This window comes from Asterias amurensis, chromosome 3 (genome assembly GCF_032118995.1).
Source record: "Asterias amurensis chromosome 3, ASM3211899v1".
In the NCBI taxonomy this organism is placed as follows: Eukaryota; Metazoa; Echinodermata; class Asteroidea; order Forcipulatida; family Asteriidae; genus Asterias; species Asterias amurensis.
In genome coordinates this window covers 16,217,070-16,236,069 of record NC_092650.1, presented here as the reverse complement: position 1 = coordinate 16,236,069, position 19,000 = coordinate 16,217,070, and the positions used below count along the sequence as shown (strand labels likewise).

The 19,000-nt window shown below is 38.9% G+C and overlaps 2 protein-coding genes across 4 annotated transcripts; one reads left to right on the top strand and one right to left on the bottom strand.

Moving 5' to 3' along the window:
* Nucleotides 1-1,069: 1,069 nt before the first annotated feature.
* LOC139935345 (glucose-fructose oxidoreductase domain-containing protein 2-like) lies at nucleotides 1,070-5,063 on the bottom strand. 3 transcript variants are annotated; one of them, XM_071929880.1, is made up of 2 exons: nucleotides 4,944-5,063; nucleotides 1,070-3,757 (listed from the first exon to the last, which is right to left on the bottom strand). In XM_071929880.1, the coding sequence occupies exon 2, from the start codon at nucleotides 3,698-3,700 to the stop codon at nucleotides 2,567-2,569; it is 1,134 nt and encodes a 377-aa protein (XP_071785981.1). In that variant the 5' UTR covers nucleotides 3,701-3,757; nucleotides 4,944-5,063; the 3' UTR covers nucleotides 1,070-2,566. The 3 variants fall into 3 exon arrangements, with proteins under 3 accessions (XP_071785981.1, XP_071785980.1, XP_071785979.1); XM_071929879.1 differs by having other exon boundaries at nucleotides 4,910-5,057; XM_071929878.1 differs by having other exon boundaries at nucleotides 1,070-3,754; nucleotides 4,910-5,057.
* Nucleotides 5,064-5,243: 180 nt separating this feature from the next.
* On the top strand, nucleotides 5,244-15,126 carry LOC139934725 (protein IMPACT-A-like). Its single transcript, XM_071929103.1, has 10 exons — nucleotides 5,244-5,380; nucleotides 7,075-7,206; nucleotides 7,706-7,758; nucleotides 8,210-8,272; nucleotides 9,247-9,341; nucleotides 10,366-10,547; nucleotides 11,085-11,158; nucleotides 12,341-12,431; nucleotides 13,118-13,249; nucleotides 13,842-15,126. The coding sequence occupies exons 1-10, from the start codon at nucleotides 5,348-5,350 to the stop codon at nucleotides 13,887-13,889; spliced, it is 903 nt and encodes a 300-aa protein (XP_071785204.1). The 5' UTR covers nucleotides 5,244-5,347; the 3' UTR covers nucleotides 13,890-15,126.
* Nucleotides 15,127-19,000: the final 3,874 nt, after the last annotated feature.

The following is a 19,000-nucleotide window of genomic DNA, read 5'->3' as shown; positions in this document are numbered from 1 at the left end:
CTTTATAATAAGCAAAATGTTCAGTTATTTTGCCAGTGCTGGGTCCACACTCGAGTCCCTGGTCCCGGGTCTCTCCTCCCCCCCCCCCCCATTTTGTTTAGAGATAATTTATGCATTTTAATTAGACTAAGAGGCAAATCAGTCTTCAAGATGCTTTACAAATTCACTTCCTCTTGTTTTTCGTAAATAGTAAATAGGGAGCTAGGTTAATTTTGTCGATGTATTGCTGATTATCAAGAAAGATGCACAATAAAAGTCACCTGTGAAAGTTCGGATAAATTTTGGGGTAGTCTACAGAGAGAAAACGACAAATTTAAATACCAATGGATTTTAACACGAATGTTGAATCCAGCTTCATGGTGAGGCGACAGCGGGTACCAACTGCATCTCTAGCTGCAGCATTCCCAAACAGTAAACAGAAACCAACCCCAAGATTAAAATATTTTGGGTTAAAAATTGTTGACACCATTAGCCTTTTTGAGGTATGGTGGACACTGGAGTACACCATGTAATTTGGGTGTACATGTATACAGAAAAATGTACCCAAACCTTATATTGCCAGATTGTGTCTGCCATAATCTCAAAAAGGCTAAATATTTCTCTCTCAAAATAGATGAATACTATTAAAGGAAAGGTACATGTTTGGCAATTACTCAAAACAAATATTAACTTAACCCTGACTTGGTAACGATCATTGGAGAGCAGTTGATAGTATAAAACATTGTCGGAAATTACTCCCTTTGAAGTAACGTATTTTGTGAGAAAGAGGTAATTTCTCACTAAAATAATAAAAGACTTCTAGCCAGAAGTCTTTAATTCCTATCTGAAAGCACACAAACTCATGTTTTTTCTTTCATCATTTTCTTGCAACTTCGATGACCAATTGAGCCTAAATTTTCACAGGTTTGTTATTTTTATGCTTGTGATGGGATACACCAAAAATGAAAACACTGGTCTTTGACAATTACCAAACGTGTACAGTGCCTTTAACCAATGCTTCTAATCTCACTAAGAATGTTTTTATGGCGATAAAATTGAGTAGTTACCGGTACCAAACAAACAAGCTCAACGTACAGGGTGCTATCACCCTTATTTATTATTCCAATAAATGTTTAAGATGCATACAACCAACCTGTATTTTAAATAAAGGAACATTACAGAATAACTGGTGTAAAAAAAAACTTGGCTACAGATCACAGATATACATCAAACTTACACAGTCTTAAAGGCAGTGGACACTATTGGTAATTACTCAAATTTAATTACTGAATTTGATTTCGAGACCTCAGAACTAGATTTTGAGGTCTCAAAATCAAGCATCTGAAAGCACACAACTTAGTGTGACAAGGGTGTTTTTTTCTATAATGGTTATCTGGCAACTTCGACGCCCGATTGAGCTCAAATTTTCACAGGTTTGTTATTTATGCAAATGTTGAGTTACACCAAGGGGAAGACTGGTCTTTGACAATTACCAATAGTGTCCACTGCCTTTAAGCTGATACAAGTTCTCGTTTTGAGTTCCAAAAGCTTCATAAACTTCACAGTTGTAGTACTTTTGTCAGTATACACATTACACTTATTTCAGTTACTTGCAATTGATTGTGGTACACAGTTTGAATAATGTGTGTTGTAAACTTGAATTTCACAAGCTATTTTGCACAATTGAGATACAATTCTAATTGGATTATTTTAAAGGTGTTTTAGAAACAATACACATTTCTTTAAAGATTGCACATTATTTGTTCAATAACAATAAAGACAGTTGCTATTTTCTGTTTCCACCAACTATTGCCGTACAACATTTTGGGGTTTGACAAGCACCGGGTAATCCCCCCTTGTAGGCCAGCCATTTTGGTGAATGGCCATCCATTTGGGTGTATAAGCAGCCATTTTGGTGTAGAGCTTTGAATTGGGTACAGCAGTGAAAAGAAGCATTAATACAACTCTGTCACTGTATTGAAATGACACTTTCATCCAAACAGATAAAAATAATAATAATAATAATAATAATAGTAATAATAATAATAATTTGGGGGACTAATCGTCCTTACTCGCAGCTAGAGCTGAATTGCGAAGGACGGGCTACAACATGTTCGAGAAGCAGGCATGCAAGGGCGCATTCAGCTGCCAGCCACATCAACCCATTATGACCACGGAGCACAGCCAAGATCAAGAGTGTTTTATTTTTTCCTGAGGGAGGAAAACCAGATAGTCTGGAAAACCCTAGTGGCACAGCAGAGAACGAACGCACAACTCAACTCACATATGGCCCCGAATGGGAATCGAACCGGGGTCAACTTGGTGAGAGGCGAGCGCTTTACGCACAAGCCAACCGTGCCACCAAAGTACAATACAAATGAGGCATGAAGTTGGAAACAATTTAACCAGGAGTAGGAGAGTAAACTACATGTATTTCAATACTATTGTGTTTGGATTCAAAATACTCATTAGAGCCCCATTCCAATGCAAACGCTCATCTATGTATAACTCTCAGTCAGGAATGGATACAATATTATTGTCTTTGTTGACACACAATGTAAGATTTATATTTCAAACATTTTCAGTGTCAGTGAAAAAACTGATAAGGATCTCCATCCCCAGTCAGATTAACCAGCTCCCAGTTCCCGGTTCGATTGGACTCACGAATGGCATCTAAGACAGTCTGTACATAGACCGCATCTTCAAAGGTGGCTGCCAGGGCAACGGGCTCCTGCTCCCAACTCAGACGTTCCTTCTTCCTCTCAAAGGATTCCTTGAGGGCGTCGATGAGCTTCAGCATTCCCTTGAGGTATGGCAAGGGTACCTGGTTGGTGGGTATGCCCTGCTTCTGTCTCTCCGTGATGTGCTGGATGTCGGCCATCAAGAGTTGCTCTCGACTCATCCCGCTCATCTGTCCGTAGAGATCCGCTTCTTTTAGAGTCAACCGTCCTTCGGAACCGACGATGAGGATCTCCTGTTTAAACTGTCCGGGGACATGAGTGTTTAGCGTCACCGAGACGCAGACGTTGTGGCTGAGCTCCATCTGGAAGGAGCAGAAATCGTCGCTCGTGATCTGACGGATTCCGTTGATTTTGTCCGTCTGACGCACGAACGTCTTCAACATCCCTCTGACTTTGATGGCTTTCTGACCGGTGATGAAGGTGATGATATCGATGAGGTGGGAGCCAAACGTGTTCAAGACCCCGCCGCCCATGTTCTCATCACACATCCAGTTGTATTTGTCCCTTAGCAAGGACCCACAGGTGACCTTGACGTCGCACAAGAAGACTTCTCCGATCTCCTTGTCTTGGATCATTCGCTTCAGGCGGATGAACGCCGGCAAGAATCGCTGGCCGTGATTCATGATAGACATGAGGGACGGGTAATACTGGGCGGCTGTAACCATCTTGTAAGCGTCGTGCTTGTTCAACCCTGCTGGGCGTTCACAGAGTACGTGTTTACCGATACCAAGGGCTTTAGACGCCACTTGGGCGTGAAGATGCGGGGGTGTATTTATGCAGACTAAATCAACCTCAGGGTTTAGGAGTACATTGTCGATACGGTCTGTGTAAAATGTGATGTTGAACTGCCTGGCCAGCTCGGCAGCTTTCTCGAGAGTTGGACCCCACAGAGCGACGATCCGGATTCCGACAGCTTGGAATGTTGGGATGAGGATCCTTGCTAAGGAACCTGTCCCAACAACACCAACTCCTTCAAGCATTGTTGGATGAAGCCGCTGCTGATTGACTCTCTGAAAAGTTCCACGTCTGTTGAGCTGCTGATGAAGGAAATAAAAGTAGCGCTTTAAAATAGATTGTTTGTACAGGTTAGTACCTTGTATTCTTCCTATATGACAAATGAAATAACTGTGACTATCAATACAATTACCTGCATACTGATACTGTAGTGACCGATAGCTTTCATTTTGCCTGCATTATTAATGAGCTATATAAGCTTTATGAGCTTTTTAACATGATTCAACCTTGATTGAATGGGGACTGTATGTTGTACAATAATGCAGCCGACCAAGCCTTTTGGTTATTGCTGGTCTTGTCAAAAAGTACCTGTGCTTTGGTCTTTGACCTCTCCTGACTCCTGCCCAGCCACCCCAATCCGAAATCTGATTGATCTTCAATATTAATCATTCTTTCCGTCTTAACTCATAACTGGGAGTTCAGAGTTTTGCATTTTCCCCAAAAAGTTAATCCTTCAATCATTTTAATTAATCATTGCATTATTAAAAATAAATTTAATAATAATAGACACCCACACTCCCACAGTCCACACTCTCACTCAGTTTCACCACTTCCTTTACGTAATAATTAGTATCACTGAACTGTGTTATTGTATCATAATCATCAGTGACAGCGAGATAGTACAGTCAGTTGAGCAACAACCGTAACAATTCCCAGCCCCTCCCCCCCCCCTACATCTTAAAGGAACACGTTGCCTTGGATCGGTCGAGTTGGTTTCTGAAAAGCGTTTGTAACCGTTTTTTTATAAAATGCATATGGGTAGAAAGATGTTGTAAAAGTAGAATACAATGATCCACACAAACATGCCTCGAAATTGCGTGGTTTTCCGTTTACCTCGTCGACTAACACGTCGGCCATTAATGGGGGTCAAAATTTTGACTCCCATAAATGGCCGACCGTGTTAGTTCGCACAGTAGAAGGAAAACCACGCAATTTCGAGGCAAACTTGTGTGGATCATTGTATTCTACTTTTACAACATCTTTCTACCCATATTACAAACGCTTTTGTTTTGACCAACTCGTCCGATCCAAGGCAACGTGTTCCTTTATCACCAACCATTGCCCCGGCCCAGTGCACAGCCGCAGTAAGACTCACGGTCAGTCAGAGGGCTAGCTAGACTGATTTTGTTCTGCAATTTCAACCCCTTTCAGTATTTTATTTTAACAATATTTACCGTTTGTTTCTCAGTCAGTCTTTACCATGATTACCTTGTCGTCTAAACATCAATAGCACATGATTACTGGTTGCAATTGGAGCAGCAAAATAACCATTTAAATACTTTTGCCCTCTCATCAGCGTACTTCGCTGCTTCCTCCATGCCCCTATTTCTCGCTGACAGACAAAATACAGACATGCTCTTCCATTTTCCATTTTTCAACCAATCAGAAATCTTCTCATTGACAAATTCCACCAATCACTGTTGTCAGCAATCTCTATTTTTGTTAAATCAACTTTTCAGCAACAGAGGGCGCTACACATTGTAAACAGTGTCTGACTTTTCTAAAAGAGCAAAACTTGGAAGAAAGAGCGCAACGTCAAAGTGTCCTACATTTATTGCAATTTGTTGACAGGTTGTTAGTTTTTGGTTCTCTATTGGAGTTTTGACAATGCAATGGAAGCAGAAGAAGACAATTTGACCCGACAGGTAAAGTAGTATCATGGCACAGAAGTAACACGCCTGAAAAATATTGACTAAATTATTGTATTTTTGTATTCTATTTCTATTGTAAATTTGTATAAATCATGTATTGTTTGCACCGGTTACACACCTATATTCCGACACCCCTATGTTCCGACACCCCTATGTTCCGACAACTCGGCCTATATTCCGACACCCCTATGTTCCGACACCCCTATGTTCCGACAACTCGGCCTATATTCCGACATCCCTATATTGCGACACCCCTATATTCTGACACCCCTATATTCCGACACCCCTATGTTCCGACAACTGAACCTATATTCCGACACCCCTATGTTCCGACACCCCTATATTCCGACACCCCTATGTTCCGACACCCCTATGTTCCGACAAGTTATATTCGCACATTGTTACTCTGTTGACCAATAACTAAAACACCAGTTGTATTACATGTTTCCCGGCGTATTTCGGCCGGTAATAAGTTTGAACATTCATAAGTTGAATTTTGTCCCATTTTTTTTAGAAGTGATTGAATCAAATTAAGATAATTGAATCACACATGAATTTGGTGCTTTTGTTTTGTGGTTATAAACATGAGTTATGGCTCCCCGAGTAAGCTCACAAGAAAATGCTCGGTACTTTACAATTTACTTTACAAGTTTCTTTGTTAGATGCGTGTACGTGTCTGTGACCTTCAATTTATAAAAATTACGACTGTAATTTCTTGCATTTGCCCCCCTCCAAAAAATAATAATAATAAAAGTAATAATGATATGTTAACAATAAATAATAACAAATAATCAAGTCCTACACCCCCCCCCCCCCCCCATTTACTCAGCCCTTCTTACTAAACCAAAGTTGCAGAATAACACTTTTCATATAACTTATACTCGCACCGTTTTTCTTGAAAAATTGCTAACACAAAATGTTGGTGCAGGTTGTCGGAACATAGGGGTGTCGGAACATAGGGGTGTTTTGGTTGTCGGAATAAATGGGTGTCGGAACATAGGGGTGTCGGAATATAGGGGTGTCGGAACATAGGGGTGTCGGATTATAGGTTGAGTTGTCGGAACATAGGGGTGTTGGAACATAGGGGTGTCGGAACATAGGGGTGTCGGAACATAGGGGTGTCGGAACATAGGGATGTCGGAATATAGAGCAGTCACCGTTTGCACCACCCCAAAATATTTAGACTCCCATTTGGATTTCCCGATTATCCCTCCATTCTATGTCAGAAATCTCAGAATCTGTAACTGAGCATTACCGTTTGTTGGCATCATTATTCGGGCCTAATAAGTACATACTTCATTGACATATTCTAGTAATCTAAAATTAAATCAATCAATAAAAATCAAGTGGGGATCCGATAATTACTACTAACTATAGAAGTACCCGGTAGTGAAAGTGCTGGAGGGATTATTTATTTTTGGCTAAAAAAGAAAGAAAATTATGTTTGACTGCCACTTTATTTACTTTTTGTTATAAAAAAGTGGCTCCTCAACATGGGGGATTTTGTTTAGTTTTTTTAGTTTTTGGAACAAAAAGAGTCACTTATTCCTATATGCTTATTCACTGTTTGAATGAAGTAACCAAACTAGAAACTATAAGCTCTCCGTGAGCCTTAGGCCCTACCACGTTTGTAAATATCATTTCTGATTTTTTTTTTTAATTTTTTTTTTTTTGCTGTTTATTTCAAGGCAGATGAGATTGAAGCATTGACGGCCATTTACGGAGATGAATGGTGCGTGGTTGATGAATCTAATCGCATTTACTGTATAGCTGTCTCCAACCAAGAAGAAAAACAACTTAATCTCAAGATATGTCTACAGGTATGTTGGCCAACCTTGTTGGGCTGTTATGGCTCTCTTTTAAAGCCATTATACACTTTCGGTAAACAGTATTGTCCAAGTCCCACACTTCGTGTATCACAACTGATATATAAAATAACAAACCTCTGAAAATTTAGGCTCAATTGGTCATCGGAGTCGGGAGAAAATAACGGGAAAACCCACTCAGTTTGCCAACTACTCAAAGTTACTGGACCCTAACACTGCTTTTTAATATGGCCAGACAATGTCTAAAATGTTAAAAAAGCATTTATTGGGTCCAGTTACTCAGACTAGTTCTGAACAATGAGATTGATAATTTTTTGAAGAACCTAAATCAGGAACAAAATTTAAGCATTGTCAGAAGTTGGAGTGAGTTAATAAATTACCAGAGTTGTAAACCAGTTCCTTTGTTACAATTTGTTTCGTTCCTCAGAAACCTCTCGAACTAATTCAATATAAATAATTTTGTTTTGTTTTGTTTTTTGGCTCTTCCTTGCAGGTTTTACTTCCATCAGAATATCCAAGTACTTCACCTCCCGAATATCAAATTAAGTAAGTGGATTGCAATTAAAAACTAAACGGTTAAATCAAACTATGTACCATTTTCAAGGTATTTGGGCAACCATTCGAAACCATTTGAAGCTGCATGGTTGTGTACGGTACACCGCACACAACTTGTGTGTAATGTGAAGATGTATTCACCGCATCATACCATAATTGCAGGCTTACCCAGTTGGTTATTCAAAACCACAAGGGGATGATATTAAAAAGTCAGACAGTAAGAGGGCTTACTGTGTACTGTGAAGATGTATTCAACACATTAAGCCTTTGTCACAATTGCAGGCTGGTATCATTCTTAACTCTTCATTTGCAAACTGAATACAGAATATGCTCCAGAGTGTGGAGTGGAATCGTCGAGCAAGACACCTGTGTCCTCGAGCAAGACACTTGACTGTCACTGCTTCTCTTACTATATTTCTTTTTATATGATTTGTTTTGACAGTGCTCCCTGGTTAAAGGATGCAGAGAGACAAGAAGTGAACCATGGTCTAGAACAAGTATGCAGGTAAACCATAAAACCATGGTTGAAAATAGTATGAGTTACTTTTAATTGTCTTAAAAACTCTTAAATCATTACCCAGGATTAAGAATGATTTACCTGGTAAGTCTGCCACCACCTAGCACCGCCTGAAGTATGTCATTAACCCGAGATAATAATAATAATAATAATAATAATAATATGAAACATTTATATAGCGCTCTACGGAGAACAGAGCGCTTTACATGAGACTATGACAACAAAACAAAAGAAAAACAAACAAACTAGGATGGGTGGGGAAAAAGAAATGTCTTGAGGAGGCTTTTGAATACAGGCAACGAGATCGCCTCTCTCAGACCCGCGGGGAGCTCATTCCATAGGCGAGGGGCAGCTATGGAGAATGAGCTATCCCCAGCTTTCCGTCTAGTTCTAGGAACGGAAAGCCGGGTCTGATCAGCTGATGAGCGGAGTCGTTGCCTGTATTCATCAGCAGTATTGGAGTTTTGGGAATGAACAAGTTCAACCAGATATGATGGAGATTGGGTGTGGAGGATTTTGTATACATGAGTGAAAATTTTGAAGATGATACGTTCTTTAACAGGGAGCCAATGCAGCGATGCAATCAGGCCGGCAGAAGGCAGAGATACAATCTTACTGCTTGAAACCAAAGATGTGCCTCTAAAAGTAAACAGTTGTGTTTATCCAAACCTAGAGTGAGGACCCTCTTCTTTTGTAGCTCTGACACAAAGAGTTGATTCTCTTTCATTCTTATGTAAGTGGTGTTTGAAGCTTTGCATGGTGTGGAAAATCATGTAAGAACTAACTATAAGTAGTAAACTTTATTTTTATTATTATTAAACTTGTGGGTACAATCACAAGTAAAATCTCTTTTGAAGAGTGTTCGCTCTGAAAAGTGTTCAGTCTAAAAATAGCAACCACTCCTCCAAAAGTTTATAGTTAATTCTTATCTCGTTCTTGACATGTTTTTTTTTTCTTGGCAGTGACAATTCTGGTGAGAGTGTGCTGTACTTACTGGTTGAATGTCTCAGGGAGCATCTTGTAAATAGAACTCAAAAGGCACTACATGCTCCACCGGGTAAGCCCTGTTTTGGTTGGAGATTGGATAATGGTGGTTAGACCATTCCTGTAACTTTCTCAACTCCCTGAGAGCGTACTTGACGCTAAGTTGCTTAAATTAGCACTAGGGTGAATCAAACACAGAACTGTCGTAGCCTAATCAGGTTCCCATTTATGCTCCTTTGTTTGAAAGGATTTGGGGTACTTTCTCAAAATGTCCACAGATTTACATTAAACTTACAGGGTTTGAATAGTGATAGTGGAAAGCTTCCCATCTAATATTACTAATGTTGTATAGTTTGGAAAAATACGAAAAACAAGTCACAAAATAATTTTTATTTTTTTTACTAATTTTTCCAAAACTACAACACCCCAGTAAGTAATTTTTTCAAGGGAAGCTTTCTGCTATTATTTTCTTCAAACTGTGTAAAGTTCTGTGTAAATCTGTGGATGTTGTGTTCTATCTGTGCTTAGGAAAAAGTACATGGACCCTTTAAGGGAAGCAATTATTTAAATTAAGTGCTTTGTTCCAGGACACAAGTGCCATGGAATCGCACCCACACACTTCAATAATTCAATGATAATTTAATGATAAGAAGCCGAGTCCTATGCAGTAGAACACTCGGCCACATCACACAACAAGGATAAGAGCAGGCTACTTTGAGATTTTCTAATGGAAGTGTACTTTGCAAAATGGAAATGTCCGTGCCCTCTCAAAAACGAAATTCCAGGTCTACACAAAAGTATAAAAAAACTTGCAGTGTTTCAAATTCAAAGTCGGACCATTACACAGGTTTTTCACTCTCTGGTTTTCCTCCCTTGGGAAAAATCAAACACTTTTGATCTTGGCTGTGCTCCGTGGTCATAATGGGTTGATGTGGCTGGCAGCTGAATGCGCCCTTGCATGCCTGCTTCTTGAACACGTTGTAGCCGCATCCTTCGCAATTCAGCTCTAGCTGCGAGTATGGATGATTAGCCCCCCAAATTATTAAGACAAAATTGGTAATAAAGGCACAATCCATAGAGCTCCTTTTTTTTTTTAGAAGATGCATTTGAGGTAGAGGAATCATTGATTTCATCCGAGGTAGAATCAAACGTCATCTTCTCCTCGAGTGCCGATGTCTTGGATTGTGAGATACCTCCAATCCTACACGGAGAACCCATCTCCGATAGAAGGAGTACGTTCCAAGCCCATCTGGCTGCTCCAATCAGCACAGTACAACAAGTAAGTGAGAGGTCATCAGAGGTCATGGTAGTACAGAGAATGATATATTATGGGATACTTATCTTCTTTATAGATATTATCTTCTTTATAAGGCAGTGGACACTATTGGTAATTACTCAAAATAATTTTTATCATAAAATTTAACTTGATAACGAGTAATGGGGAGAGGTTGATAGTATAAAACATTTTGAGAAGCGGCTCCCTCAGTAGTAATGTAGTTTTCAAGAAAGAAGTAATTTTCCATGAATTTGATTTCGAGACCTCAGATTTAGAATTTGAGGTCTCGAAATCAAGCATCTGAAAGCACACAACTCCGTGTGACAAGGGTGTTTTTTCTTTCATTATTATCTCGCAACTTCAACGACCAATTGAGCTCAAATTTTCACAGGTTTAATATTTTATGTATATGTTGAGATACAGCAAGTGGGAAGACTGGTCTTTGACAATTACCAATAGTGTCCAGTGTCTTTAAACGATTGATTTATTGTGCTCGGCGACCCATGTGTTATTGAAATACTGAACAAATTGTTCTTGCAGGTTGCACAAGTTCGAAGGAAACTCTTAGAAAACAGAAAGATCGCCAACGCTTGCCATAACATTCAGGCATACAGGTGAGATGGATTGTGAGAAATGTTTTTAATTTGTTTTCACACTTTGGTCATGTTGGTTAAAAATAAAGGTTCAGTAAAAAGTTTGAATTTGATAATATTTTTCTCAAATTTTCAAACAGTTTTCTGTTTTGTCCAAGCTTGATTTACCTATTCAGTGAGATACAGGTGTTTAGAAAAATGTTGGATAAAAACATTATTAACTAACGAGTTTTTAATAAATTTTGGTTGATAACAAACAAATTGACTAGCGAGGGACTTGAATTTGTGATCTCCATATGAATCTGCAAGCACTCTACCAACTGAGCTACTCTAGCCGTAATGTTGGCTGTCTCCCTATTTTTTAAATATATTTGTTGGGGTGTCAGGGGCCTTTCTCAAACCACGGCTTGGGCTCCGGCTCCGGCTCTGCGTGCTGATATCCCTGCAATACGCGCTGCTCCAAAATGCAGGTTAAAGACAAGCTGCATACACAGCACGGGGAGCCTAAGCCTGAGCCGGAGCCCAAGCCGTGGTTTGAGAAAGGCCCCGGGTCTGTATATCTTGACAAATAGGAAGACCGCCAACATAATAATAAGGACTTGATAGCTCAGTTGGTAGAGCGTCACTGAAGGTCGCAGCTTTAAAGGGAAGGTACCCATTTGGTAATTGTCAAAGAACAGTGTTCTTTCTTGGTGTGTCCCCTCATAACCATGAAAATTTGGGCTCAATTGGTCATCGAAGTTGTGAGAAAATGATGAAAGAAAAATCACTCTTGTTGGACGAATTTGTGTGCTTTCAGATAGGAATAAAAAACTTCTAGCTAGAAGTCTTTTATTATTTTATTGAGAAATTACCTCTCTCTCAAAAACTACGTTACTTCAGAGGGAGTTGTTTCCCACAATGTTTTATACTATCAAAAGCTCTCCAATGCTTGTTACCAAGTCAGTTTTTAAGTTAAAATTTGTTTTGAGTAATTATCAAAGGTGTACCTTCCAGTTAATAACCAATCAGTACATTTTTCTTTGTTTGATGCAAAATTATTATTTGATTTCAAGTAATATACTGCAAGGGAAACTGATGGGGTAAGTTTTATATAGTTAGGTTCTGAACAAAGAAAAAATAGACCGGAGTAGGACTTGAACCACTGACCTCTGGATTATCGTACCTGCGCTAAATTTTTCTGTATTTTGATGTGTTTCTTAGAATATATTGTGAGGATCGAGGAATCTTTCTCCAAGATTGTGACAATGATGGAGAAGCAGCAGCCGGCCCAAGATTACTTCATCTCATGGAGGTAAGTAATAAGTTACCCAAAAGAGAAATTCACCCATAAAGATTTGACCCCAAAATTTATTAAGGTATTTTGATGGGGGTTGAGAAAGTTACAAGCTTTCATTTGAGCCATTGCTCGAAAAAGTCCGCCAATTATAAGTAGCAGTGAAATAAAGTGCTCAAAATTAGTTTTTGTCGGGATCCCGACAATATATCACGTGACCAATTCTTATGTGTTTTATAAGAAACGTCTTAAATTTTTGTCATGGTTCCTGACCATTAAAAGTAAAAGTTAAACTTGTTTTCATTAGAGTGGGTGATACTCTTTGAAATACCATTTTTTTAATGTTTGCGGCAAAAAATCTGACATAGCATCTTAAGGATTCCCATGAGTTACCAGTGATTGCTGTATGACCTGACAAAAATTAACTCTATGTTCCGACAACTCTATGTATGTTTTGGTAACCCCTAACTTCATGATCTACTCACAGGCTATAGTTGGGGTTAGGGTTAGGATTACATTCCTTCAGATGCTGTTTTCTGGACTCTGATAGTATTTTAGGCAGAAGTAGTTCCTTATGTGATTTGTACCGGTATAAACTAGATAACCATGAAGTTCATGGGGGCAACTAAAGTCTGCAATTGAACCCTAAATTGCAGACTACAAAATGTTGTCGGTTACTCCATGCAATGTGTGTTATGTTTCAGATCTTGGATGTAAGGAATGTGGTGGTGATTGTGACTAGGTGGTTTGGGGGTATCATGCTAGGTCCAGATCGCTTCAAACACATCAATAATGCAGCACGTAACACACTACAAGAGCATGGATTCATACATAAGGTATTGTAATTAATTAATTAAATGATCTCACTTTAACCTAAACTAGAAATAATAGATGAACTATGCCAGCCTGCAATATGATGTCATGTGGTGATTGCATCTACACTGTGCACAGTCAACCCTCCTACTGTCTGACCATTCAATTTCATCCCCACAGTTTAGAATGATAGATACACTATGCCAGCCTGACCGATTGATTTCATCCATATGATTTAGAATGATACCCTATGCCAGCCTACAATATGGTATCTTGATTGAATGCATCTACCAAGTACACAGTCAACCCTCCTACTGTCTGACCATTCAATATCATCCCCACAGTTTAGAATGATTATACACTACTCCAGCCTGCTATATGATATCGAGTGACGAATGCATCTACCAAGTACACAGTCAACCCTCCTACTGTCTGACTGTTCGATTTCATCCATATGGATTAGAATGACAGATACTTAATATAAGTGTGGATGATATTGGATGGCCACCCAGTGGGAGTATATGAGTGCTAATCACACAAAGCAAGTCTACATAAAAGCACAGTATGAGTATACACGTATGTTGTAAATTCCAACTCTCCCATTTTTTTTTCCAGGATGAGCACGGGCCAAAGAGTAAGAAAGGAAAACACAAATCAAAATGACAGACTAAATCCAGATATGAAATCGACGACTCAAGAAACACAGTGCCTATGATTGCCGCTACAGCTCAGTGAAGGGAAAGGTCAGCAGTCTAACTGAACGCTCTGGTGGTCCAATGGATTGCGGGCCAACAAGAACTTTCTATTGCGCCTAGAGTGGCCTGACTTTTGAAAGGATCCATTAGTAATGAAGAGGACATCCCATTTTGTGAAAAAAAGAAATGAGCATGTTTCATTCATCAATGAGGTCATCTGAAACTGTTTTGATACCCGAACTCTAAATGAAAAGGTGATTGATTCCGCCAAAATTCTGCCAAAATAAGTTCTTCAAATATGGATGATGTAAATTTTTGTATTTTTATGAAAATGCCTTGGTAAATTATTCAATGATGAGAGAAGAAGACGCTAGATAAAAAGAGAATTTATGTCATATATATGAATTTAACTTTGATTTGTTTGAGGTTGAACAAAGAAAAATTTACTGTGAGCAAGATTTGAACCTATGACTCCGGGTTAACGTGTCGACGCCCTACCAACTGGGCTGTCCCTAGCCGGCCCTACATGATGGTGATCTTTCTATTTTGTCAATATCTCTGTTCAGGGGTGCCAGTCAGAACCCACACAAACGTTAGCTGCCGTGTAGCCAGGGGCCAATTTCATAGAGCTGCTTAAGCAAAAAATTTGCTTAAGCACGAAAATAGCTCGCTTGTTTTACACATGTTACTGGCCAAAATTTCATGCCATATACATTGCTTGTGACTGGTATTTAGCTGTTGTTTACTTAGCATAGCAATTGAGTGGAGTCTTGGCCGGTAATCTGATTTTACTAAGCAAGGATTTTTTTGCTTAAGCAAAGTTTTGTGCTTAAGCAGCTCTATGAAATTGGGCCCCGGGATCACACCAAGGTTTACGGATAAAGAATTGTTTTTGTTCGACCCCAAATCATTTAAAATTTACTTAGTCAGTTTCCCTTGTGGTTTATTATTTTAAATTAACTTTGGTCGACTTCGAGCCGATTAAATTGGGAAGTAATAAGTGATAAGTGTCTAAACTTCAAATTTTGCATACAGAGTTCTAAATTTGAGTCAGTATCGACTGCTGCTATTCGTTTGCTGCAGATCTGTCAGCCAAACATGGTTTTTGTATTCTTGTGTTGTTTGGTCAAAGTGAATTGACTCAACTGTTTTATCATTGCTAACAAATTTGTAAATTATTTTTATCAACAAATAAAATGAAATTTGTTAAGAAATAAATGAGAACTTTAACACTTTTAAAAACCCTGTAACTTTCATTTGTTAATGGCAGTGGACACTATTGGTAATTATTAACAAACCTTACTTTGTAACTAGTAATGGGGAGAGGTTGATATAGTATAACACATTGTGAGAAATGGTTTGGTTCCCTCTGATTTATATTTTGAGGTCTCGACATCTAGCATCTGAGAGTGCACACAACTTTGTGTGACAGGGGTGTTTTTTTTTTCATTATTATCTCGCAACTTCGACGATCAATTGAGCTCAAATTTTCACAGGTTTGTTATTTTATGCATATGAATGTTGAGATACACCGAGTGAGAAGACTGGTCTTTGACAATTGCCAACAGTGTCCAATGTCTTTAAGACCACAATGTTTATTTCAGGTTAATGATTTATTCTCTTCGAGTGTCTCAGGGTCTCAAATTTGGGGGAAAATCCACAAGACAACAGGACGTTAGGAAAACTGCACTGGTGTGTGGGGGCGTTTTAATAAGCTCACCAAAATGTGGAAAGCAAACCTTCCTAGAAGGCTCAAGGAGCGCCTATTCCTTGCAACAGTAGAGTCCGTGCTGTTATACGGCTGCGAGGCATGGACTCTTACTCAAAAACTGGAAAAGCAGACAAATGGGTGCTACACAAGGCTAGTAAGAAAAGCTCTTAACATCCACTGGAGTCAACATATGACCGACAAAGTCTTATATGGGAGCCTACCCAAGCTATCAACAGAAATCAGACAGAGAAGGATGCGTTTTGCTGGCCACAGCTACAGGAGCAAAGGCGAACGAGTGTCCATTATTGTTCAGTGGACCCCTATAAGAATTGAAGGAGGAAACCTGGTAGATCGGCATTAACTTACGCCGACATTCTTAAAATGGATACACGACTTGGATCAGCAGATTTCAAGTCAGCAATGGGGGACAGAAAGGCTTGGGAAACCATCGTGATTCGAGGACATCACTCGACTTAAGCAAGCAGGGGTGTTTTGGGGAGAATAACTGGCAAGGCCTTGGGACTTCCTATGTCATATTGAGCAGAGGATTAGGGTTCAAGAGTAAATGGATACATTTCCCTGTACTGTAAAAAATATTTAAGTGTAATTTTTTATAGTATTTTTGAATATGCATTGGACAACGCAAATATGTAAACCAGTGAACTACAGTACTCTATCAAATAAATCAGTGCATAACTTCATTGGATTGTGGCATGCATTGCATTACATAATTTATTTCTCCATGTGACTTAAAATGAAATTATTTGAGGAAACTGATAGAAACCAAAAACAAAAAAAACAATCTGTAAGGAAATTATTAACAATAACATTGTCATTATTAACTACAGGCTCCACGATTTGCATCATAATTTTTGAAAATGGGTTTACGGCTTATAGCCAAATCCCCCACGGGGTTATTAAACATGTATACATCTACTTCTAATTTTTTAAGTTGTCACTAAATTCAGCTACAAAGACTTGTTTTACATGTACAGGTATTATTTTATATATACAATGGAACAATTTATAACAAGCATATCAACATCTATAACAGCATTCCGTGGTTAATATTCAAACCCCACAGACTACCAACTGTCTCACATTTTCAGGAAAAAAACACCCCAAAACAAAACAAAAAACAGTCATTCTCGACCCCGCTTTCCATTGTACAATGATTAAGACAATTGCAAAACTCTTCATCTGCACGTCGACAAAATAATCCCTTTAGATTTCCACTGAAAAAGCAGATTCTGTATTCCTAAAATACTATTTGATTTTCATAAATTGCACATTTGACTCTGATCTATTATTTAGCAGCGAGCGTCTACTAATAAAAAAAGAAAGAAACTAAGATCAAAAAATCAAAATTAAAGTTGTACCAAAAAAAATTAGACACGACAATTTCAAAACAATCACTACAGTGCCATTAAGGCTAGGGCCCAATTGCATAGAGTCGCTTAAGCAGAAAACTGCTTAAAAATACCCTGCTTAGCAACAATGAGCAGGATACCATTCACAAATTGTATATAACATGGTATCTTGGCTGGTAACCTTATTCTTGTTTTTGTGCTTAAAGGCAGTGGACACTATTGGTAATTACTCAAAATAATTATTAGCATAAAACCTTTCTTGGTGACGAGTAATGGGGAGATGTTGATGGTATAAAACATTGTGAGAAACGGCTCAATCTGAAGTGCAATAGTTTTCGAGAAAGAAGTAATTTTTCATGGATTTGATTTCGAGACCTCAAGTTTAGAGCTTGAGGTCTCGCAATCAACCATCTAAACGCACACAACTTCGTGTGACAAGGGTGTTTTTTTCTTTCATTATTATCTCGCAAGTTCAATGACCGATTGAGCTCAAATTTTCACAGGTTTGTAATTTTATGCATATGTTGAGATACACCAACTGTGAAGGCTAGTCTTTGACAATTACCAATAGTGTCCACTGCCTTTAAGCAGTTCTATGAAATTGGGCCCATGTCACACAAGGACATTTCCAAGAAACAAGTTCCACTAAAAAAAATTCAATTCACATTGGAATGTTCCCGTTATGATTCCTCGGATCGTAAGACATTGTTTGTAAAGTCACTCGAGTGCTACCAAGCGGTCCTTTAGCATGCTCTGCATTTGGTTGCCTGTAAAAGTTGCCTCGTGTGTGAGAAGGCCCCCGACACTTCAAATTTCCATAGAATCTATTTCAGACATTACTTTGTCAAAAACCCACAACCTTTCACCAATAACTATCCAGAGTAAAAGCCACGAAAGGTCAACAATTGACCCCATGGACCAGTTTCAGATTGTCATGTCACCACATAGAGTAATTTTCTGTAGACCGGAAGGAAAATAACCATTCTGATACGCTGTTGCGAAAACCTTTTCACGATAGACACCAAAAATCTCACTTTTGGAATCTCCCAAAATTTAAGGTTTTGCCAGAGCAAGTTGCATTTTATAAATGCGTGTAGACGTCTTTTCTTTGATTCCAAGGAAAAGGAGCTACCAAACTCAGAGCCAAAAACACACAAGCGCCTGGCATTACGATCAAGCAAGGCATGGGACAAAATGGTACGGCACGATCATACACCACTGGGAACAAGGCTGGATTTTAATTAGTGTTGACCCATCTTCCCTAGTAGGCAATTTCCGTGAATTGAGGTTGAGTTATCGTTTCACAAAATTAAAATAAAATTATAATTTCCGCAATAGATTTTTAAGTGTTGCATTATAAATAGTTTTGAGCTCAGTTGACTTTAAATTTATAATTACGTTAACCCTGCAAGTACATCACAACAACGTTTGTTTAAAAGGCTGTGTAGATACATACACATTTTTTTATATTCAAAATTACCAGTATGCGAAATTCACTAACCATTTTCTTGGGCTTTCTTCCCATCCGTTTTAAAAGACATTTTTAAAAGGTCATTAATTCATCTTCTATCTAGATTTAGACTGTAATGTTTTGGTATGCAAATCATGTTGTGATTAATTCTTATTGGTCAGTTTTTTGTGACTGAAAACTGTCGGTCCAACCAATCAGAAGGGGGCTGAGAAAGAAAAGTCCAGGCCAGGAATTACACGAAGGCACGACTTGTTTTTTTCATATTTTTGTTATGCAAGTCGCCTGACACACAAGGCCTGAAGGCCACTTCAAGGTGTGGGCTACAATTATTTTTTTCCAGAGCCCGTTGCCACCTACTCCTAGAGCTGAAACAGGGTTACCCCTTTAACAGTCCATACAAATGTAGGCTTGGGTATCATCAATTCGAAGCCTGGCCGGTAGAGCAGAAAGCACTACCTCCCTTAGAAGTGCCCTTTGCAAAATGAAAATGGCCTTGCCCTTTCAGAGATGAAATTCCAGGTCTGCAG